Consider the following 21,558-nt stretch of genomic DNA (forward strand, 5'->3'; position numbering starts at 1 on the left):
GCCTCTGTAAAACCAGTGTTTGGTTTCCCTGTCCTGGGCTACAATTGTGGCAGAGCTAGCACAATGACCCTTAATTTCAGGCGATTTCAATACATAATTATTTATTTAATTTCTGTCAATAAGATTTACATTTTAGACATTAAAAAGCTGTGTGAGTTAAAAAGGAGGCATTATGAAACAGTAAGAAAAAAAGATAACACTGTGGGAGCGGGGAATCTCCAACAATTCCAACAAACACATAATGTATAGTCAGCAGAAAGACGGAGACGTCCCCTCGTTGGGCCTCTCTGGGAATGAATGTTGATATGTGTTTGTGTCCCATCACCATCTGCTCCTCGCATAAGCCGCTCGCCTCTCCCACTCCGTTTATCTCTGTGTTGTCTCTCTGATTTCTCTGTCGTGCGCCGTTTCTGTATCTGGATTGAATTCCTCCTCAGGCACACTTGGCCACAGTCAAAGGATCTCCTCCATTATAGAAGAGAAGACTGAACTTTTTTCCTTTTCTTTTGACAGTAATATGAATAGTCTGACGCTGATAGGCATGGAATATTAGCTCATATTCATTGTCTATTAACCTCTTTAGAAGTATAAGCTATGGGGGGGGGGGGTCAGTACTTTGCTTCCAGAGCCAGTTTTCACCCTCCTCCTCTTCCTCCTTGCTTGAAGCAGTCTGTTCAAACTACGATAAGCAGCTATTTGTCTAACCATAATGTATGATTTTTTTTGTTCGCCTGTGTGTTTTGAAGCAGGTTTGCATATACGTGCAGAGCTTACCTGTGTGGTTAACAGAGTTTTAAGACGTGTAGAGTCATTGCCAATATGAGTAGGAATTATGGACAGTGTAGTTTACTAGCAGGCTTGACCATATTATGCCCACAAGAGTAAAACAGGAGTGTAAATGCCAGCTAACTCTATCAAATCAACAGATTTTCTTTTTTTAAATAAACATATATTTTGGGGATTAACCTAATGTAGCTAGATATAGAAATCAGCGACGGTGTCAAAATTTACATTATTCACTGATTGATCTTGTGATTTTCCAAAGCCGATAATCCTTCTCTCCGAAGTATACATGATACTGAGCTGTGCTTTTTCACTGCCTTGTCTCTCTTAGACTTCAAGACAAAGTCCAGGAAACCATTGAGGCTTTACGGCTGGCAGGGATCAAAGTATGGGTGCTGACAGGAGACAAACATGAGACAGCAGTCAGCGTCAGCCTGTCCTGTGGTCACTTCCACAGAACCATGAACATCCTGGAGCTTCTGCAACAACGCTCTGATAACGAGTGTGCTGAGCAGCTCCGCATACTTGCTAGGAGGTGGGTGATTTATGTGATCCTACTATTGACTATAGAATATAGAATATACAAAGAGCATGTTAAAATGTATCTCAAAGCCTTGTATTCTTAACATATTCAATTAAGAGTTGGTTTTGATTGGATACCATTCACTTGACTGGTGTCCTGTTGCTGCTCACTGAGATGATTAAATGCTGGTAAAGGCCATAGTTAAAAGCAAAGGTCACTGCTACAGTGAGGAAAACGTGTTTGTAAATAAATATTGTACATGTTTGGGTTCTGCAACACATTTTGCATGAAAAAATAGATCCTGCCAGAGTGCAAAAATCCTCCTAAGTAATGAATATTTAAAACACCAGCTCATTATTTAAAAGTAGAATGTATCTGTGACAAATGTGCAGTAAATAAAACATCAACAGCAAAATCTAACATGGTAGTTTTTTTTTTTTTTTTAATACTCTTCTCATTCATCTCCTCTAATGTTATTTTCTGTTCTGTTCTGATTCTTTCCCTCTCATTTTTCTTCAGGATAAAGGAGGACCACGTCATACAGCACGGGTTAGTCGTGGATGGAGCCAGTCTGTCTTTAGCGTTGAGGGAACACGAGAAGCTCTTTATGGAAGTGTGTAAAAACTGTTCAGCTGTGCTGTGCTGCCGCATGGCCCCACTGCAGAAAGCCAAGGTACCAGACCTTCGCTATACACACACCCAGATGCATTAGCCTCATGTTTAAAATATATTTTTTTTTAGTGGTGAAAGTTCAGAATATGTGCATGTTTGTGAGTTCTGACACAAGCTGAAATTGGGAGTTTTATGTTAATAATATCGAGCTTGTATATTTGTGTTTGCTTATGGTGTGTTCACATGATAGCTATTCAGAAAATGTGCTGAAAACAGGCAGGATGCTAATGTGACTTTGTGTTCTCTCCAGGTGGTGCGTCTTTTAAAAACATCTCCGGAGAAACCGATCACACTAGCTATTGGGGATGGAGCCAATGATGTCAGTATGATACAGGAAGCTCACGTGGGCATCGGTAAACACCACACACTCATCACACACTCATTAAGGTTTCTCTGAGGTTGTTTACACCTGGCATTAAAATTCATCCTGGGTGATCCAATCACGAGTGTAGAGCTCTGTGTCCGTCAGTTCACACCTTGCATTAGAATGCACCTCTGCATGTGTCTTCAGTGACCACATGTGTTTGGATGCCACTTCTCCTCTCTAACTGCAAATAATCTCCTACTTCAAAGGGAGTCTGAGGACTACCTTAAATAGGTGTTTTGTTAGTGTTTGAGATGTTTACCATCAGTAAAATGTTGTCTTTTTGTTTGTTTGTTTTTTTTTTAGAAATATAGTGTATTAACAATTTATTATTACAATTTAATTATATTCAAAACATTGCTAAATGTGGCTAAGACGTACTTCAGACTCAGAGAAGCAGGCATGCCGGTGCAGCGATGCCACGACAAACTTATTTCTGACAAGGGAAAAGGCAACTTAATGTATTACATTTAATGCAGAATTTACAAGAAAGCAAAGGTGATTTAGAATTTGCCATAGCTGTTCCACAAGGTGTATGAAGTTCCTCGCCTCTCAAAGAGTGTCAAAATTATGTGATTATTTTTAAGGAAGTTTAGGGATACTGCATTTAGTAGTTTACTGGTGAAACCTGTTGAAACAACATTCACAGACATCTGCCTTTTGGCATGTAAGGGAGCACAAACTCATAATTTGCATTGCAGTGAACCAAATCTAAATCAGACCGTGTGTTTACTGGAATCCATCTTGCCTGTTGTTGTGGCTCTTTGTCTTTGTCTATTTTGCAGTGTGCCCTCAAATATGTGTGTGTGTGTGTGTGTGTGTGTGCCTCCAGGTATCATGGGGAGGGAGGGTCGTCAGGCCGTGAGAAACAGTGACTATGCAATTGCCAGGTTTAAGTTCCTGGCTAAACTACTGCTGGTCCACGGTCACTTCTACTACATTCGAATAGCTACGCTTGTACAGTACTTTTTCTACAAGGTAAGACTTGGATATGATTTTCTCTGTAGCAATAATAATTCAGTGGACTCAGTTGCCTTAATTTCTTAATTTAAACGCCGCATTCCTTGACCAGAATAACTCTGAGCAGGTTTTCAGTGATACACTTATTTAGAGGTTTTGTTCTTCTGCCATGCGTTCACTTGTGGAGTTCTGAATCAGAAATTAGATTGTCCATCAGCAAGACAGTGTTCGGCCATGCTTCCCTTCACTGCAGTATTTTTAATGTTTCTTCCCTTCACTCTGTCTTTTCTAGAATGTGTGTTTTATCACGCCCCAGTTTTTATACCAGTTCTTCTGTCTGTTTTCACAACAAGTAAGTCCCTTTTTCTCTCCATCTCTCCACACACCCATATGTCACTGTGGATTTGTTTGTGCTTTTAATGTTGCACAGTCTCTCATTGACTTCACGGAAGGCATTCGTGAATATACCGAAGGTTTCCTTCCTAAAATCATCTTGGGACGAGGCAGTTTGAAATCTAGTTTGTTTTTATATTTTCATTTTGATAGGCAGACTGTTGAGATTCAGTCTGACTTAATACAGTGTACAAACAAAGAAAGAGGCTATTCCACATTGTAACCTGTAATTTATCTATGAAAAGTCTAAAGTCAGATTAGTTTACGTCAGGTTAGATGAGTTTGTTTTATCATTTTCGGCTAATAGGCTGGTGTTGACGAAATGGTGTCTTTGTCCATCCCAGACTCTGTATGACAGTGTTTATCTGACACTGTACAACATCTGCTTCACCTCGCTGCCCATCCTGGTGTACAGTCTGTTTGAACAGCTGGTCCATCCTCATGTGCTGCAGAGCAAACCTGCCCTGTACAGGTAGGTTTACGTGGAATCAGCATTGGTCAGCATTAACTGATTGTGGAAGGCTACTTTTGCCAAAAAAATAGAAAAGTGACTTTTTTGTTTCATGCTATATAAACCATTTAATTCACAATTTAGCAAAAAAAAAGAAAAGAAAAGAAAAGAAAACTATTAAATTGTTAAATTGTTCATCACTGTGAAAAATGAACTTGTACTTTGATGCAGCATTCTAGGAAATAAAAACACGTTTGTATCCAACAGGGACATCAGCAAGAACTCTCTGCTGTCTTTCCGGACGTTCCTGTACTGGACTCTGCTGGGCTTCTGTCACGCCTTTGTCTTCTTCTTCGGATCGTACATACTGATGGGAGAAGACACTACACTTATGGGCAATGGACAGGTGTGTCCTTGGCTGTGTGAGTGAGTGTGTGTGTGTGATTTAGTGTACGCTGATTTTCTAAAATAGAATCCCTAGAAAGGAAATTGCCTTCCAAACTATGTTTGAAAAATGTTGCTTTAGGAAAGGAATGGTAGGTTAAAAACAAGCGCAGGACAGCATCCATGTGTGTGTTTGTGTGTTTGTGTGTGTGTGTGTGTGTGCCAGTCTTTTTTCAGTCACTCCATCCCTAATTTTAGCTCTTCTCTTATCTACCTCATTCTGTCATTTTGTTTAATAGCCTTTTTAATACAGTCTGTTTGTCTTGATAATTCTGCCAGCATGTATGTCATTCACTTGTTGAGGACATTCTAGTAGTTTAACCTTTTCTTCTTATCTTCTTTGTCTCTTTTTCTTCACCAAATCTGTTTCATTCTTCATATCTCTGCAGTCGTTCTCTCTGTTTTGAAGTTTGGTATTTCAGAAAACACTCACTCCTGTCGCTCGCTTGTCTTTTTCTTCTATCTTTTGTTGATTACTCTTTTTCCCTCTGCCTTCACGCTGTGCATGTCTTCAGATCTTGCGAACTAACAGGCAGCTGGTAAGAGTCTGCTCTACAGTTGAATGCATGTGTCCTTGGGGGGTTAATGAGAGGACTGACAGGATGATCCCACAGCACAGTTTTGTCTTGCTGATGGTGATGATGTTGAAGAAGATGAATTTCAGATGTATGCCCTATAATGTATTCACACATTGCCCAATTTTGAGTGCCATCCTGCACCACGCTGAACCACAAAACACAGATTTTGTTCTTTTCTAAAACACAATTACAGACTGACAATAACATATAGACATATCTCACGCAGGTTTCATATGTATGTTTCTGTTGTGCAGCTGGACCTTATGGATTTTTCTCTCAGGCCAACAGACACAGATATTCATAACAGGATCATAACAATAACCAGGATCATCTTTGGTTCTGACAAATCTGGCCAAGCTGATGGTTAAACAGGCCATTACTGCAGGTAGTTCATGTTAACAGCGCATAAAAAGATTTGTGATTATAAATAAACTAGAACACAGTTCCCTTAAAGGGCTCAGAATTGTTGTCTGCTCCCCTGAGTCCTTCTGTGGATACGTCTTAGTCTTCTCACTGTTGGTTTCAGTGTTCAGACTCCAGCGGGGTCCTGAATTGGCTGGCAGCAAAACAAAGCCCCCCACAGCTCTCAGCCTATAAGTAGAGTGATTCTCAGGCTGGCAGAGCTTCCAATGGTAGTCCCACAGTCGGAGGTCAAGGCCTCATTTTCAGCACCATTATCCCTCTCAACTTGTTAAGTGAGGTCGTTGCCTTGTAGAAGTTTTCTCTCGTCTCATTCCACAACTCCAGCACGGCCCAGCTGACCTTATGGCACCTGTCATGACCGCCATTTTTTATGCTCATTTATGGTTTTAGTAGTGGAACAGTCAGTACGATTAAATTATCCCAGCAATATAATCAGTAAACATATAATAGAGCCACTGGTGTTTTTTGGTATCCATTGTAGCGAAATGCCAACAAAATGTCATGCATTTCTAAATGAATAATTTGCGGGCTTGTACTAACCTAATAAAGCTGAGTCAGAGAGGAGGGACGTTATGTTTATTAGTTCATGCCAGACAACAGGAAGAAGAAATTGCAAAGTATCAAAGGTCACCTTATTTTCACATTGCCACTAACTGACTCCTTGCTTGTAAACATAGCAATTATTTATTTGTTTTGTCACTGTCATTATACTGTGGACAACTTTATTAACAGCTTTGTGTCCGTTTTGTAGATGTTTGGAAACTGGACATTTGGAACGCTGGTCTTCACAGTCATGGTCATCACTGTCACATTAAAGGTAAATTACACCTAATCAACCTTGTGCTCTCATAACAATGGAGGTTTTTTAGTCAGTATTTAAAACTTGTATATTATCATTTTTATTCCACAGATTTTTTAATGTCTACTGTATTTCTCATGATTTTAACTTATACTATACTTTCTTTTATATCTTATGTTGCTGTTATAACATACCTTGTTACATTCATATATATCTGTAAATATGTATGTTATTTGTGGAGAAGCAGCGTACTGGATTTTTGCAGATATCCTGATCTTTTCCAAACTCATTTTTGCTGATTGTCGATACAGTTTATGCACATATTTTTTCCAACCTAAATGCAGAGAACATCAAGTCAGTGCTGTAGAGGAATTAGCATATTATTATGCCTGCTCTTACGATGATGGCCCTTTGGCAGGTACAGACATACAGTGATTTTCAAAGCGTACACGTTGACTGGGCGAAAATAAGAAAACTGCTTAGTCAGCGGTTCATGTCGCTTGTGCATAATTAAAGCTTCATCGGCTTGTTGCATCAGCGGAAATGTTCGTTCCTGGCAGATGCCAGTATTAGGCCATGTTGTTCAACTGCCCGGTGCATTTGAGATCAGAAGTGTCGCACACATTCAGTCAGGATAGATAATCACAGAAGACATTCAGTACAGGATTTATCGAGATGAATTTATTGTACGCAGTCTCCAAAACGACAAAGTTCAGTGCTGGATTACAAAGAAAGGGGTATGATCACTCTGGAGCCAACATGAACAGCACAACAGTATCGTTTACGTTTCCTGCTCGGCTTCCAGACCGTGATTCAACTGTTCCAGCCGTTGATAAATAACTGATGAGACTTTTGTTTTTCTTCTTAACTGACGCAGTCTAGCCTAAGCTGTACGTCCACTGCCAGATTGACAACTTACTGCTCCAGTTGGTCCTTGGTTTGCTTGCATTGCTGTCGCCCTCACTCGCTGGCCCACTCCTTAAAAGAGCCATGCTACTGCAGTATCAGTTCGACATTATCATTTGGTTCAAAACCATATTTTTTTAATATTTCTTTTCTGGTGGGGGTGGGGAAATACAGATTTTGTTTTACCACAGTAAGAAAAGATCCATGCTGTCACAACCTTAGCGGATATTTCATTGTCGGTAGCCTTTCTCAGTAGATACAGATGGTACGCTGATATTATTGTGCATCCGTATTATTTTTCTAATATGGTGGCTGTTTGATATTTGTGTGGTGTATTTGTGGTTTGTAGAGTAGCGTGCACACCATATGCAGACATCCTTATCACAGTGACCTGCTGCATGTCACCCCCACCACCCTTTCCTGTCTCCTTTATGCTCTCTCTATTAAATCACAGCAAAAGACCAAAGAAATAATAATAAAAAGATGGCGGCTACTGTGCACATTGACTCAGAGCTGTGTGGTATGTTAAGGTCTACAGGCACACAATTGTATTGCCTCAGTCCCAATGTGAAATACAGTGTGTGAAATATTAGCATGATGTCAGTGGCCATTAACAGGAAAAGTTTATCTGTCTCAGACTCAGATTGCTGTAGTTTATTGATGCCCTGCATGTCCCTGTCTCAATAATTTACACCAACCTTATTTTTCTCCCTCCTCCTGTGTGTGTGTGTGTGTGTGTGTGTGTATGTAATGACAGCTTGCATTAGAGACTCATTTCTGGACGTGGATGAACCATTTTGTGACGTGGGGTTCGATTGCCTTCTACTTCATCTTTTCTCTGTTCTATGGAGGCATCATCTGGTAAGAAGAGGGTTGTTTTTTTTTACAAAGTACATGTTTTTCTTCTTTTTGTGCAAGAGCCAACTTTCATGCTCAAAGAAAAGGCTTTGTTGTGATATTACATGGTCTCTCTGGTCAATCTCATGTCCAGGCCCAACATAACACCTCTTAAATGACCTCTACATTGGGAAAATGATCACTGGTTTACAGAGAGAATACACTGCAGTGGCTCAACACTACGTCTGTCTTCCAAAGGAAAAGCTGAATGTGTTAAATCATCACATTTACGTTGTTCCACATCCTTTCATGACAGTAACAATTGAGTACCGTAGTAGTTAATGATGCAAAATTTAGTAGAGTGTATAATGGGACATTGGTCTACCATGTAAGTTTCACTGAACTTGTTGTCTTCATATGACTTATGATGCCTTGTTAAGGAATACAATATACATTTAAGGATAAGCACACTGTTCGAAGTGAATCTCATATTCTCCATATTATGCTTTATATCTTGTCCCAGTATTCACATATGTTTTATGGCTCTCTGAGAAAAACTGTGGAATTTGCCTTGCACATTTTTTGCTCACAATATTGAAATAATTTTCTCAGGTTATGGTAATATTCATTTTAATGTCAATAAAATCACATTGAGAGTATCTGCTTTGAAAAAATGATTAAGTACAAGTTGCCCACCTAAATATAGTCATGCTTTTATTTACTTTACAGTTTTGATATTTTTGCCTTCCCCACCATCCCCTTAATGGGATCCACCTTCAGTAAGAGACGTGTATAAAAACTTTATTTGCAGCCCGATGCTGAAGCTTGGGATGGAACAGGCTGGTTTACACCAGATTTACCAATCCTGTCACTTGGCAGATAAATCACTGAGGCTTTGTAAGAATCAGCTTGGATTATCTGGGGGCTCTATTGGATCGATCAGACCAGTCTTAACCTCTTTACCTGCTGCAGTCAAATCACAGGCTGGTAGGAGCCATCCTGATATAATATTGGACTGTAATTGATATTTGTGGTCCGACATCTGCACGGGTTATTAAATTCTGTGGTACCAGGGAATGATGAAAATCAATGCTAAGAGCATGACTCCAGCTGCCAGTGAGACCTGAATTTACAGCCTGGCTGCCCGCCTCTGAGGTTCAGTTGTGTTCTCAGACTAAAGCCTCAGTCAGTTCTCACACTAATTAAGCTAAAATGTTGCTGTCACTTTCAGACAAACCAACTGATTGATCCTTTTCACCACTGATTAAAAAGCACAAAATAGTGTTATTTTCTTTGTTCTCCTTCAGGATGTAACCGCTGTGTCTCTTCCACTCCCTCCAGGCCATTTCTCCACACCCAGGACATGTACTTTGTATTCGTGCAGCTGCTATCCAGCGGTTCGGCCTGGTTCGCCATCATCATCATCGTCATAACTTGCCTCTTCCCTGATGTGGTGAAGAAGATTTTCTACAGACACCTGCAGCCAACCAGCACACAGAAGAGTCAGGTAACATGGGGAGGAGGGGCACAAAGTAAGATTGTATAACCTCAAGACTTCTGCAGGAACGTTCGTAAAGAGGTCCCACGTGGATTTTACTTTCTTCTGTACAAAGTACAGAGGAAGGACTCATCTCGCAATTATCTTTTTGCTTCCCAGGGGTTTCCCTCGGTTTCAAATGCCCTGCACCCTGCTGGCCTGACTCCAAGGTGCAGCATGTAGTCACTCTGGTCATGTCACTTCTCACTTTTTTTTCCCCACTAAAGCACTTTTATGAGCTGTCCTGAATTTGTGTGCGTCCGTCCTGTGCAAGCTGCTCTGGGAAGAGCAGATGTTTTGCACTTCCACAAAATTGTCTTATCTCGAAAAATAATTGAGTTTTGGTAATAGTGTATGTGTTAATTAACTGTGGCTTGATGACTAATGCCGAATTTACATCCTTTTTTTCAAGGCGCAATTATGCTGTAACTGTCAGACTTTCTTCAAAAAAGAAATAAATCAATGATGATGTGTCATCTAACAAGTTCTTTATCACAGCTGTAAGCTAATCACAACAACTGCCTCAAGTGAAGAATCCTAAAAAGCAATTTCGATATGTTCAGGGTTTTTCTACTACTTCTGCAAGCCCAGGCTCAAAAGGAAACTCATTGAAAGTATTGAAAGCCAAACACATTCTTGCTGTGTGCAGCGTTAGATTCCATACATATTCCTACTCGTATCACACAATCAGAGATTATATTTCCTGTAATGTGACAAGAGCCTGAAGGGAGAAAACAAAGTAAAATGTCACAGTAACTCACATTCTAGACAGAAGGAGAAAATGTTCTGTGGGTCACATTGTTTGAACAGTTCATTATAGTCGCAGCCTCTGTGGTCACAAGTTTCCAACTTCTTTACAGGAACTGCTTGTTGTTGGGTTGCAAACACACACTGCATGACCTCTTTTTGATCCAGCACACACACACACACACACACACAGCGGACATGGTTACCTCTCAGCAGACCCCTGCTGTTACTGCATTGATTTGTCCAGTTGGAGTCTTTTCAAAACTCTCCTTTCGTTTCTCAGAAAAAAAAAGAAGGAGCTGCCTTTCGCAATCCTACATGGTGTTTGTTGTTTCTACTCTAACCTTTGTTTAGAGCAACCATAACCACTGCTTGTTTTGTCTTTGTCTGTGTGTGTGTGTGTCATTCTGAAAGTGGGTTCATTACAAGTTGTGGGTTTAAATACGAGTGTACTTGAGAGTTTGATATCTAATCTCTGTGTGTCTGTGTGTGTTCTTCCTCCTATCCTCTCTGTGTGTATTCTTCTGGTGTAGATGTATTCCAACCGTGTGGCTATAGGTGATGACTTCATCGCTCTGCAGCCTCTGTCCAGAGCCAAGAGCCAGCTGGGCAAAATTAGGTAGAGGAGATGAGACTGGTTCAGCCCTGGGCTTGAAATACATCTAAAAATCAATTCAAATAAAACAGTCATCCCAGGAGTGCTTCACTGAAAAGCAATATTTCTATATCAGTAGTTTTTGGGATTCCAACTGTCCAACTCTTCTTTTTGAATAGTCAGCCATCTCTTCTGGCTCGTCTTTGCTGCTGCTGCTGCTTCTTCTAAATTTGATTTTGTTTTAAAATCAGTTAGCATATTTTCGCAAACCATCACACAGTATGTGATTTATCACCTGTGTTTGAAGGACATGGATATCTCCTGCAACATTTTACAAACATCTTACACACAAATTTCAAAAAAATCAGTGACTTGGTAAAGTTATTAGAGGTAAATTCTGTCTTTTTTTGCACATTTGCGTTTAAAGTAACTGTATGCGATTGGCACCACAAAAGCATGTTACACCTTCTAGACCCACAAGAGCACAATTTTACGCAATATGTCATGACAATTCATTGTTGTTCTTTTTCATATACTTGGCACTCTTCAAACTTCAGTTCAGTTATTACCTATATATGGTCAGAATAGATTCATGTCAGTTAATATTCAGAATGTCTTTAACTTTCTGAAACATGTACGTACTACTTACGCTATGGATGCAGAACTTAAGATGCTAGAAAAACTTCATTGACAGCACAACATGGACGTCCTCTAAAATGTAGAAACATTGCTTTTTAAAACAAGCGCTCCTGTTGTAATAATTGATGTGATACTGAAACTGTCTTTCTCCCAGGTCTGGACTTGATTTAGTCCTTCTGAGGCCTGTTTCCAACACTGGGAGCACACAGACTACAGTGATGTGTGCTGTCAATGTTTGAGCAGGTTCTTTTGTGTCATTTCTGTGAATGCATGCCCTGGACAAGCCAATCAGCATTCTCCATGATTGGGATAGGGGAGAGGGGGGGTCGATAAACATATTTTGCAGCAAAGTAATGTGACATTGAGCATTTCAGTCGCTGCATGCGGTGTGTTTTAGTGAGAGGTTGGCATATGTAGAGCAAGTGTTCTGAGATGCCCACCCTTCCTGCTTGTTCCTGCATGCTACAGTCATTACTTCCCCACTGCATGAACGGACACAGGAGTGAACGAATGAATGTCATATCACCTGGGAGTCCTCATTAAACTGATTTTTACTCTTCCTCTGCACATGATAGCAGCGTTATCATACAGGGACCCTTTTTGGGGTGATAAGTTGTGATTTATGTGGCACCATCCTGACTGTGTAGTCCCAAATCAGAGCACCTGGTCAGACTCCCCTCCTGACCTCCAGCTGGTGGTTTTGTCATACAACCACGGTCTGGCATGCCACGCTTAGGTTAAAGTGACACGTCATACAATTGCATGGTGCAGCCCATGAAACCACCCCTTTTATCTATAGCATGGTCCATCCTCTTGGCATAAGTCCAGCCACCCTCCTCACGTCCGAGTTGTCCACCTGCATGGGTTTAGCAGACCCAGAGCAAGACTGATACCCCCACTGTAGCTGCATGACAGTATGTTGGACTGGTCTGGACTGCCTCGCACAGCAGCATGATGCTGTCCTGTCAAGACGCATGACAGACTGTGTTATTTTCACAGCTGTTGTAGACTGATGACTTGAAGATGTTATGCTGTCATAGCAGATATCACTTTAAACAGCCTGCAAGGGAAATGCTAACAATAGTATGAGCTGTCTTTAGTGAGGGGAAAAGACCAAAATCCCATAATATTCTTGATCTTGGACAGCTCTGTCTAGACTACTGCGTTTTAATTTTGCTTAGATATAATATCCAAGATCATGTGAATACATTTTGTGGAATGTATGGGGTTAATGTTTTTGTATCTTTAAAATGTGTGTGTGGTTTGGAGGTGCAACAATTAGTCAGTTTATCAGTTAGTTGATAGACATTTTCTAAGGGACTATTATGACAATCAGCACATCATTTCAAATATTCTTCCCACATTATGATAACACGCTTTCCTTTCTCGTAAATTAAGCATCTTTGGGTTTTAGACATTTTTCGCTATTTTCTGTCATTTTATGGAAAAAAAGGCTGAAGTTTTTTGCATGCATATTTTTATCCTTGCAGTTATACAGCTTGTTAATTCTGATGGTTCTGTAGCACCTTCTGGGAGATGCTAAGAATAATGTTTATAATTGTTTGCATTACACTTAGCCGCCAGTAAATACACAAGGCTGAAACTAATGCGGTTTAATACAGCAGCCCTGCAGTAAGTCGGACCATCACAAAGGTTTACTGCTTACTTTATTTTCAGAGGTCTTGACTTAACTTAGAAGTCGTTGTGGGGGCTGTTGTTTGTGGTGCTGTTGTGTTACACTGAGTGGTTCTGATGTTTGGTCCCCACATCTAAAGAAACAGCTCAACAACAGTTTCAACAAAAACTCAGCAGTGCACTAGTTTTAGTTTGGTGTATCCAAAACAAAACTGGCAGCTAAGCGTATATTCTAACGATATAGGTGGGTCTCGTCCTCCATACTCACTGAGCAGAAACAAACTGTGGACTGGCTGATCATAAGTGTCGTGTGCATTATGGTCGTTATGCAAAGCAGATCTTATTTCCTCAGTTTGAGTCATTTGTTGAATTGGTAGAAATACACCAGATGGTCTTTCTGGGTTCAAAATTAAAGCGGTATTTTTATGTTAATGTGCTGCATAATACAGTTTATTCAGTTGTGTTGAAATAATTCCGGTATCTTTTAAGAGTCTTTTTTTCCTAATTAGATTAGAGGGAAGTAATCACAAAAGGCTCTCCTGGGGTTTCTGTTGTTTGCCTACTCTGTAGCTCTGATAGATTCAGCAGCAGGTTAATTGGTTTGGATGCTAATAGATTTGCACTTATCTGCACTAGAAGGTTCCTTTTCCCTCCAGACGTCTTTCTTGTGCCTGCAGCTTCTTTCTGCTCATTTGTTGCTCAATTTTACAGCCATTTCTGAGCTTAACGGCCTTCTCAACGGTGTGTTCAGTCGCCTCTGCTTTCCTGAGAAATTAAAGCCCTCCTCCAGTGACCTTATCGCCCCACTCATATTTTCTGAAGGACTTCTTCTGAAGTAGTGATTTATGATTATCACTCCGTCCCGGTTAAAATGAGGTTCAGATCCGTTGCAGGGGAATGAGATTCGGGATGCACGTTAGTGTCTTTGCTCTCAGTTCTGTTGAGATGTTAAAGATTGTTGGTGAGGTCACTTGTGAAGGGCTTTAAAAAGGGAACCAGCATTTATTTGGTCTCTGTATACCATATGTATGAGTGTTACAGAGGACACTGTAGACTGAGGCTCAGTTTAATTCATCACCCCCACCCCCTACGATGCAGCCTGGGCTGACTTCGCTGACTGACTGACTGCTTGCTTACTACACGTACTAGTGAATTTGCTGGTTGGTAAATAATCAGCGCTAACGCAAACACATCAGCTGTATCTGCAGTCTTTTAGTCTTTTATTGAGTCTGTAGATTTTCAGAACAAAATGTCAAGCAATGCCAATGGTATATTATTTAAAATCTCGCCCAAATGAAAGTTACCTCAAAAACATTTTAGTAACTTAAATGTTTTGTCTTTGATGGTGCCTTTTCAAAATGTGAACTTACCAGAAAATTCCCAAATTGCATTTGAAAGGAGGAATTATCTAATCTTGTTTTAATAAGAATGGAATCTAAAGACTTAATATGAGATTAAATGACTCGTTGATATTTCTGCAGTGCGATTGGTCAGTTAACAGGCTGGCTTTACTGGTTTTGTTGCTGTGTCGATGTCTGACCTACCAACAGTCCACCTGGCTGACTTGATGAGCCTTTTGACTGGCCAGCGGGGCTCACTGTAAGCATTTTCTGTCCTTCAGATGGAAGAGGGTGAGGGTTCAGTCTGCCCAGAATATGACCCTGTTAAAGCCCAGCGGAGCCCAGGGGAGGACAATTGGCACCTGCTAGCTACTTATCCTCCCCCTGCTGCCCCCGGCCCAGACCCCCGCTCCCCTAGGTAGTACCGTACTTCACACCCATTGTCCCCCTTGTACTGTCACTGCCCAAGCATTACGGCTTCTCCTGTGGACCAGCCAACCCTGTGCACTCCCTAACAGCTGCAGCCGACCACACATACCCTTACATTTGGGTGAAACAGCCTGCATCTTCAGTCGTTCACCCATGGCTGTATGTCGCAGCTGCCCCCGCATCCCCCCTCTTATTTCATATGTAAAAGCTCTTCCCTTGTGTGTGTCTCTGTCAGCTTCCCTCTATGAGTGACCCCATCCTCTTCCTTCTCAACCCCATGAATCCTCCTCCTTCCCCACCCAGACTGAGCCCATCCTCCCATACCCAGCCATGATTGTCCTCATCCTGTCCACCCTTTCCTGTCTCACTTTGGGTTCAGAGTTTAAAGAGAGAGAGAGAATGCTGTTGGCATGCTGACTTCATTGTCTTTGCTGTATTTTGGTTCAACCATGTAATCCCACCATACTAAATAATAATCCATGTTGAAAATTGAATTATACATCATTGTCTGCTTTTAAGTATTTAATATCTCATATAATCACTTTTGCTTTGCAAGTATGATTTTAAGTATTAAGTTATTGTCTCTTTTGTTTTACTTTAGTTTTGTTTTCTCTGCACGCAGAGCGTTCTTGGCGAGCGCCGTATATCATACTATAAATTCAAGATTGTGACCTTTTCTTATGCCGTAGCTTAGAGAATTTTGCTTATTTGTGTAAACTAACGTGATGTTGCGCTGAATAAAAGAACAGCGGACGTGAATTTGAGCTGAACTGAACTTAGCATAGCTAAGACTGTACAAAGTAAATCAGCCAAGGGATGATGCCACTCATATGGCTGCCACTGAGTCCTTGGACATTTTATGACAAAACCTTCAATTGAGGCTTCGGGTTCTCGGAACCCCACAGTTTACAAGAGGACTATAAATCATGAGATTTGGCCTGATTTTACTTTTGGCATCGCATTGCTGCTTTTAGAAAGAAAATACATGCTCCAAGCAGTTCCTCACAAACGGTGCAAAGGCAAAATGGCCATTTGATTCACTTCCTCCTTGTTCATCTCTCTCATAAACAGCACTGGAGGACATGTTTGTTTCACGGCTGTCACTGACAACTGCTCAGCTCTGCCTGCCATTGCTTCTGATTTACAAGCTCTGTGATGACTGACTGCTGCTTCACATTGATAAAATGAGTGACTACACCAAGGACACCTCACTCACACATAAATACTAGTTTGGGATACATTACCATCTGTGGCTTTGCTGCTTGCTCACTGCTTTCACTGCGGTTTGGACTGTGTGTGTGTAATAATCACATTGTTCAACCACAACTGTTCTCTTTGCTTTGGATGGTGACTGTAACTACAGTAACGAAGAAAAAAATCCTTTGCAAAATGAAAAGAAGACTCTGTGTTCTGGTAGAAGAGGAGCAAAACCTTGCATCAGTCATCCAGGGACCTCGAGCACTGCCGGAATAAACCGTCTTGAGTTTGTCCCGTCTCTGGTGGCTGAAGTTTGGTTTCATGCCAACAGCGTCTCCAATTTCTGCCTCAGAGAAATGCAGCAACATCACAATCCAGAGCGCAAGGGTCACACATTCGACTCCAAAATCTTCGGCTCTGTCACAGGAGCCATTGTTTGTTTTGTTTGCTTGACTCGAGAGAAGTTTTTAAAACTTAACACATAGCTGAAAAGTTGCCTGAACTTGAATTTTTAATCTCAAGAAACATGTCCTGGAATAATACCTGTAACTGATAATAGGAAACATTTTTTTTAATTGAAGCTTTTGTAAAACCAGTCTGAGGTTCATCTGTAGTTGTGTTGTGCTGTCGTGCTGTAGAGGCGCAGGCTCTGCACGAGTGTAACCTCACACTCCGTCTCTGTTGGCTCTTTGTCTCCCTGCTCGTCACTTTCTCTCTCTCCTCCGTCACCCTCGAGTGCTGACTCAGGTGAACAGAGCCACCTGATCCCGCAGGTTTCTAGGCAGCAGCTTCTTTCAGCTTAGTGTACCAATGCGTCGCTGGCCCGTTGAAAAGTTTGATTAGTCATAAATTATACTTTCAGTCCTCTTATTCAGACAGTGAGAGGTTTCTTTGTGCTGTGTATCGACTTCTACATTCATGTATAAGATCTAAGTTCTTCTGTGCTTATATCAGAGCACATTTTAGCTGATAATTTAGCAGTTATGTTGATATATCTCGTCTCAAGATGAACATTAATGGAACTGTTCAGCCAAATCTGACATGTTTATCTCATCAGTCTAATGTGACCTCAGAATAAGAACTGACTTAGTCTACTTTACAGAGACCCTAAAATATACTGCAGAGAATTTTGATTTCAAATTTTGAGCATTTTCATGTTTTCTAAAAGATTTCTTTGTTTATGGATTTTATGATTTGTGTTTATTTCCAACATTTCAACCCTTGTGTAGCATGTTTTGAATGCCTTCCCTGTTCATTGTTCCTGTGAAATCATGCAATATGTCATCCTCCAGTCGTTCGTCATCCTGCCAAAATGTGGCTGCGAATCTGTACTGTATTGGTATTAATTTCTTCTCCTTTCTCCTCTTTCTCCACTCACTTCTCCATCTTTTCCTTTTGTCCTCGGTTTTCCTCACTTTTGCGTTCTTTATCTTGCCCCCAAATTTTCGCTTCACCCCTTTAATCCCCCTGAACCTTCCACCTTCTTTCTCCTTCCTCCAGTCTTTATCAGCCTCCCAGGCGCAGGCCCTCAGCTGTGTGGAGTCCCTGTGCTGCTACCAACATGGGCAGAGTGGCTGTTCCCGCCTGGCCCGCTTCCTGGAGCAAATGACAGGGCAGTGCCAGGCCGGCACCAATCGTTGCCACACATCCAGCCGCAGCAACAGGTGGGGAGGACGGCGACGACATGAAACCGTGATTATGAATCCTGATGAACCCTCAGCACCTCTTGGTTTCAAAAATTTAGGCTGCAGTCCTGACTGTAATAGCCCCTAATGTGGCTACAACCCTACTGTAAGTCCTTCTTGTTCAGATCTACACATGAGCATAAAGTTGTGGGGGTGCAGGGTTTCTGACGAGACTGGTTTTAGGGTGTTGTTAAGTTTCTTTGACACGACAGCCGGACGAGGAGTTCTGCAATCTTGAAATTCTCATTTCCATCAAAGTGTGTGTTGAAGTCTGAACATTTTAACTAACCAGACCGAAAGGCTGCTTTATCTCATATCCAAATGTGTACTATCATAAATATATCAGTACACTTTGTAACCAAAATTAGAGACCATAATGAATAGGTTGTGATGGCATTGATGTCCACAAAGCATGCAGATGTGGAAGCTTGGCGAATTAGCCAGGGAGATTTTGGATTCCAACATTTTTCTCAAGGCCCTTGCAGTGGAGACCTGCTGATATACACACACCTAACAGGTCCTAATATTACAATACGTCACCTGTTCTGTCTAGCCCCTCCGTTAGGGCTGCACAGTCAGTTAGTTAGTGTGTCTATGTCCTAATCATCTATGCTGTGATCTTGTGTTCTGTCTGTCTTGCCTGTCTTCTCTGTTTCTGTTTAAAACTCCCTTAAAATCAGAGGTTGGTGGTTGAATGGGAGTTAGCCTGATTATCCAGTTTTCATAGAAAACTGCTTAATTTGTAATGCACTTTATCAGATTTCTGTATGTCAGTTACTAAGTTGACTGCTATATTGTCCACGAGGTCCTCTTGTTCATTGGGAATATTCTCCACCTGAGATGGGGCCCGATAACAGTTAGCTGGTCGAATCAAATAAGATCTGAACACCAACACTTGGGTGCACACATCTCCAGTATTCACCTGTTACTGGAGATGTGCAAGTGCCTCATAAGTGACAGGTTGTGGTGGCTTAGCTTTCAAGCTGCACTTGGCAGTTTTGCATTTTGGTGGCCCTGAGTGGCAGAGAGAGGCATAAATGACCAAACATGATGGGAGTTTGCTGCACAAAGTGAGCTCTCAGGACGTACAGATTAAACTTGATTCTCTACTGCAGCTTCACTTTGTGATAAAGGATGATAAAACAACATTTATTTATTTATTTATGTTCATGCAAATGTTTAAGTGCAGCTGTAAAGCTGAGTCCTCAGTTTTCTGGGCCGCCCAGTCTGCAGTTTCAATGCTATTGTCTCCTTTTCACCTGAATCCCAGTGACTCAGTGGGGTCATTGATTAATTGACCTGATCAGCCCTTTCTGCTGAGCAATCAATACTCCCACCCCGAACATCCTGGGATGCTTAGTATTGATTACATCAGTAATGAAGATGTAGCATTCTTGTTCTTTGTGTGTGAGTCTTTTGCAGTGGGCCTTGCACAGAGTCGGGTGGTGTGGGTGCATGTTTGTTCGTTTTTGTAAAAGCAGTGACAGCATGCAGGTCAAATACTGGATTCACTGTACCTCCCATCAGCCCCTCTGGACAGCAAAGTGCAGACTCTGTGGTCTAGTGGACGACTGGGTCATCCCAGTCAGTCAGGCCTGGGGATACAGCAGTGTTGTAGTACAGACATAAAATTGTGACTGGCTCTGACGAAATATTTTTCTTCCAGGCTGTGGTGTCATGAGCCCTGTGTTGGAGTAATTAACATCTTAGATATCATCTGAGCCAGTCATAAACTTAAAATATGTCCTACCTTTCATTATTCCTCTGACAGCGGTGGGTGGGATATGCACCATGAAATAATCCATTTCAGTTGTTGTCAGGGTCATTTCACAGGAAGAAGGGGAACTGTTCCCGTTGCTTTGGGGTCAAATTACCACTAAATGCTTGATTCACTTTAGATGAGTTTCTTCCTGATAGAATGATTGATTTGTTTTCTGACCTTGGCACGAAGCAGCCAATTGGATTCTTCCAACTGAGCAAACAGCAGCCAATTTGTACTCCCAGAGGGATAAACATAAACAGTGAACATAAGTAAAAGGCTCTGCTGTGATGTGCTTTCACTCTGTAAATATGCAATCAGTTAACCAACATTGGGGCTTTGATTCCTCATCTGCTTCCCTTCTCTACCCATCTTCTTTTTACTTACCTTGTCTGTCCCTCCCCTCCTTCTTCTCCACCTTCTGGGTTTGAGGACATAAAGCAGAAAACCACAGAGAAGGAATGAAAGACTAGTGAGACTCAGCCCACATTTGGCCTTAATGCTACGATACTGCCATAGGGGAAAGGGAGCATATCCACCCAGTCCTATATAAAATGCTTAACGACTGGAAGGGACATATATCAAGAATATTTACAACATATATAATACATAAAGTATTTATCTCTTATATCTTAGAAGCCCGACTGTAGCTGGCTGCTTGACTTGGCCTGTTGTGGAGTGTTGGCCACAGCTGAATCATAGCGAGGGGCGACAAATCAGGAGCGGACGCGGATGTCAGCGATCAAAGTTGTTTTTCAGAATAAACGAGATTCACGTGCTTGTGTAGCTGTCAAATCCCGGCAGGTGCGTCTCCATCCAAATGTCAGACAAGTTTTACCAAGACAGCGAAGAGTGAAAAAACAAAGGAGGACAAATTAGGAGGGCAGAAAGCCTCAAAAAAACATGCAGTTTGGTTGTGTTTGTATACAGCAGTTAACAGACGTGCATCCACAAAAACTCTGCTTTTGAACCAGTTTGCTGTGAATCTGATTAAAAGTTGTAGCAGCTGTTCACCCTGAAATGAAAAATACATATTTTGCTTCTTACCTGTAGTGTTATTTATCCAACTAGATAGTTTATGGTGTGAGTTGCTGAGTTTGGATGATTAAGTAGCACTACAGCTAAGGGGAAAAACTGTCCCTTTAATGCATGATGATTTGAAAAAACTGATCCTTGGATGGAGACTCAACTGCTGTCGGTCACCTCTCACTTCTCCTCCTGTTCTCGTAAAACCAGGGGACCACACCCTAAACCAGAGAGGCTGCTGGGAAATGTCGTCTCAGAGAGTCTTTTTTGTTACTTCCTGTGTCAGTTAGTCTTTTTCTACTGGATCCTGAAGCCTTATATGTGCTTCTGAGAAGAGGCCAACTTTGAGGGCATGCTTGTTTTATAACGGGGGATATTCTAGGTGGGTGGAGTTCTCTACAGGTTTATTTTACTGTGTTATAACTCCACCTGTCTTGTCTACCACCAGCTACAAAACAAGAATGCCCAGATTCTGTCTTGTTGCATGGGGGCTGCTGTTGCCTTTAGCACTTTGTATACAATGTAAACCTGTATGTATTTGTGCCCCCTCACACACTCCTCCTCTTGCACTTGTCTTTTTCAGTCCTCCCTGTCTCTCTGTGTCCTTGTCCTTCTGTGTCTGAAATCTGCATAATGTTGTTCGACCTTCCAGATTAATTATTCATGTGCTGTTAACGTCCCCCGTGAGCTTCGTCTTGTCAGAAATGTGCCTGTTCTGTTCTTTACTCAGATTCATGTTCCCACCGGCTTATCCCGAACGGCATTTTGGTGCTAACATCCTCTTTGTTCTGTCTTAACCTGGGGAGCAAAAATGGTTTTAGCACTGAGATGTTTGC

The 21,558-nt window shown here is 41.4% G+C and overlaps 1 protein-coding gene across 2 annotated transcripts in view; it reads left to right on the forward strand.

The window, feature by feature from the left end:
- Positions 1 to 21,558, forward strand: part of atp11b (ATPase phospholipid transporting 11B (putative)) — a 48,059-nt gene that overhangs the window by 21,885 nt on the left and 4,616 nt on the right. The window contains exons 19-29 of one of the 2 annotated variants that reach the window (XM_046391371.1): positions 1,115 to 1,318; positions 1,826 to 1,979; positions 2,229 to 2,331; positions 3,175 to 3,320; positions 3,595 to 3,654; positions 4,040 to 4,167; positions 4,414 to 4,552; positions 6,343 to 6,408; positions 8,054 to 8,157; positions 9,475 to 9,640; positions 17,753 to 18,043. In XM_046391371.1, coding sequence (XP_046247327.1) covers positions 1,115 to 1,318; positions 1,826 to 1,979; positions 2,229 to 2,331; positions 3,175 to 3,320; positions 3,595 to 3,654; positions 4,040 to 4,167; positions 4,414 to 4,552; positions 6,343 to 6,408; positions 8,054 to 8,157; positions 9,475 to 9,640; positions 17,753 to 18,025 — 1,543 coding nt within the window. In that variant the 3' untranslated portion in view covers positions 18,026 to 18,043. The remainder of the gene's footprint in view (positions 1 to 1,114; positions 1,319 to 1,825; positions 1,980 to 2,228; positions 2,332 to 3,174; positions 3,321 to 3,594; positions 3,655 to 4,039; positions 4,168 to 4,413; positions 4,553 to 6,342; positions 6,409 to 8,053; positions 8,158 to 9,474; positions 9,641 to 17,752; positions 18,044 to 21,558) is intronic. The other variant, XM_046391372.1, reaches the window with a different exon arrangement.

The sequence above is a fragment of the Scatophagus argus genome, chromosome 6, assembly GCF_020382885.2.
Source record: "Scatophagus argus isolate fScaArg1 chromosome 6, fScaArg1.pri, whole genome shotgun sequence".
NCBI lineage: Eukaryota > Metazoa > Chordata > Actinopteri > Scatophagidae > Scatophagus > Scatophagus argus.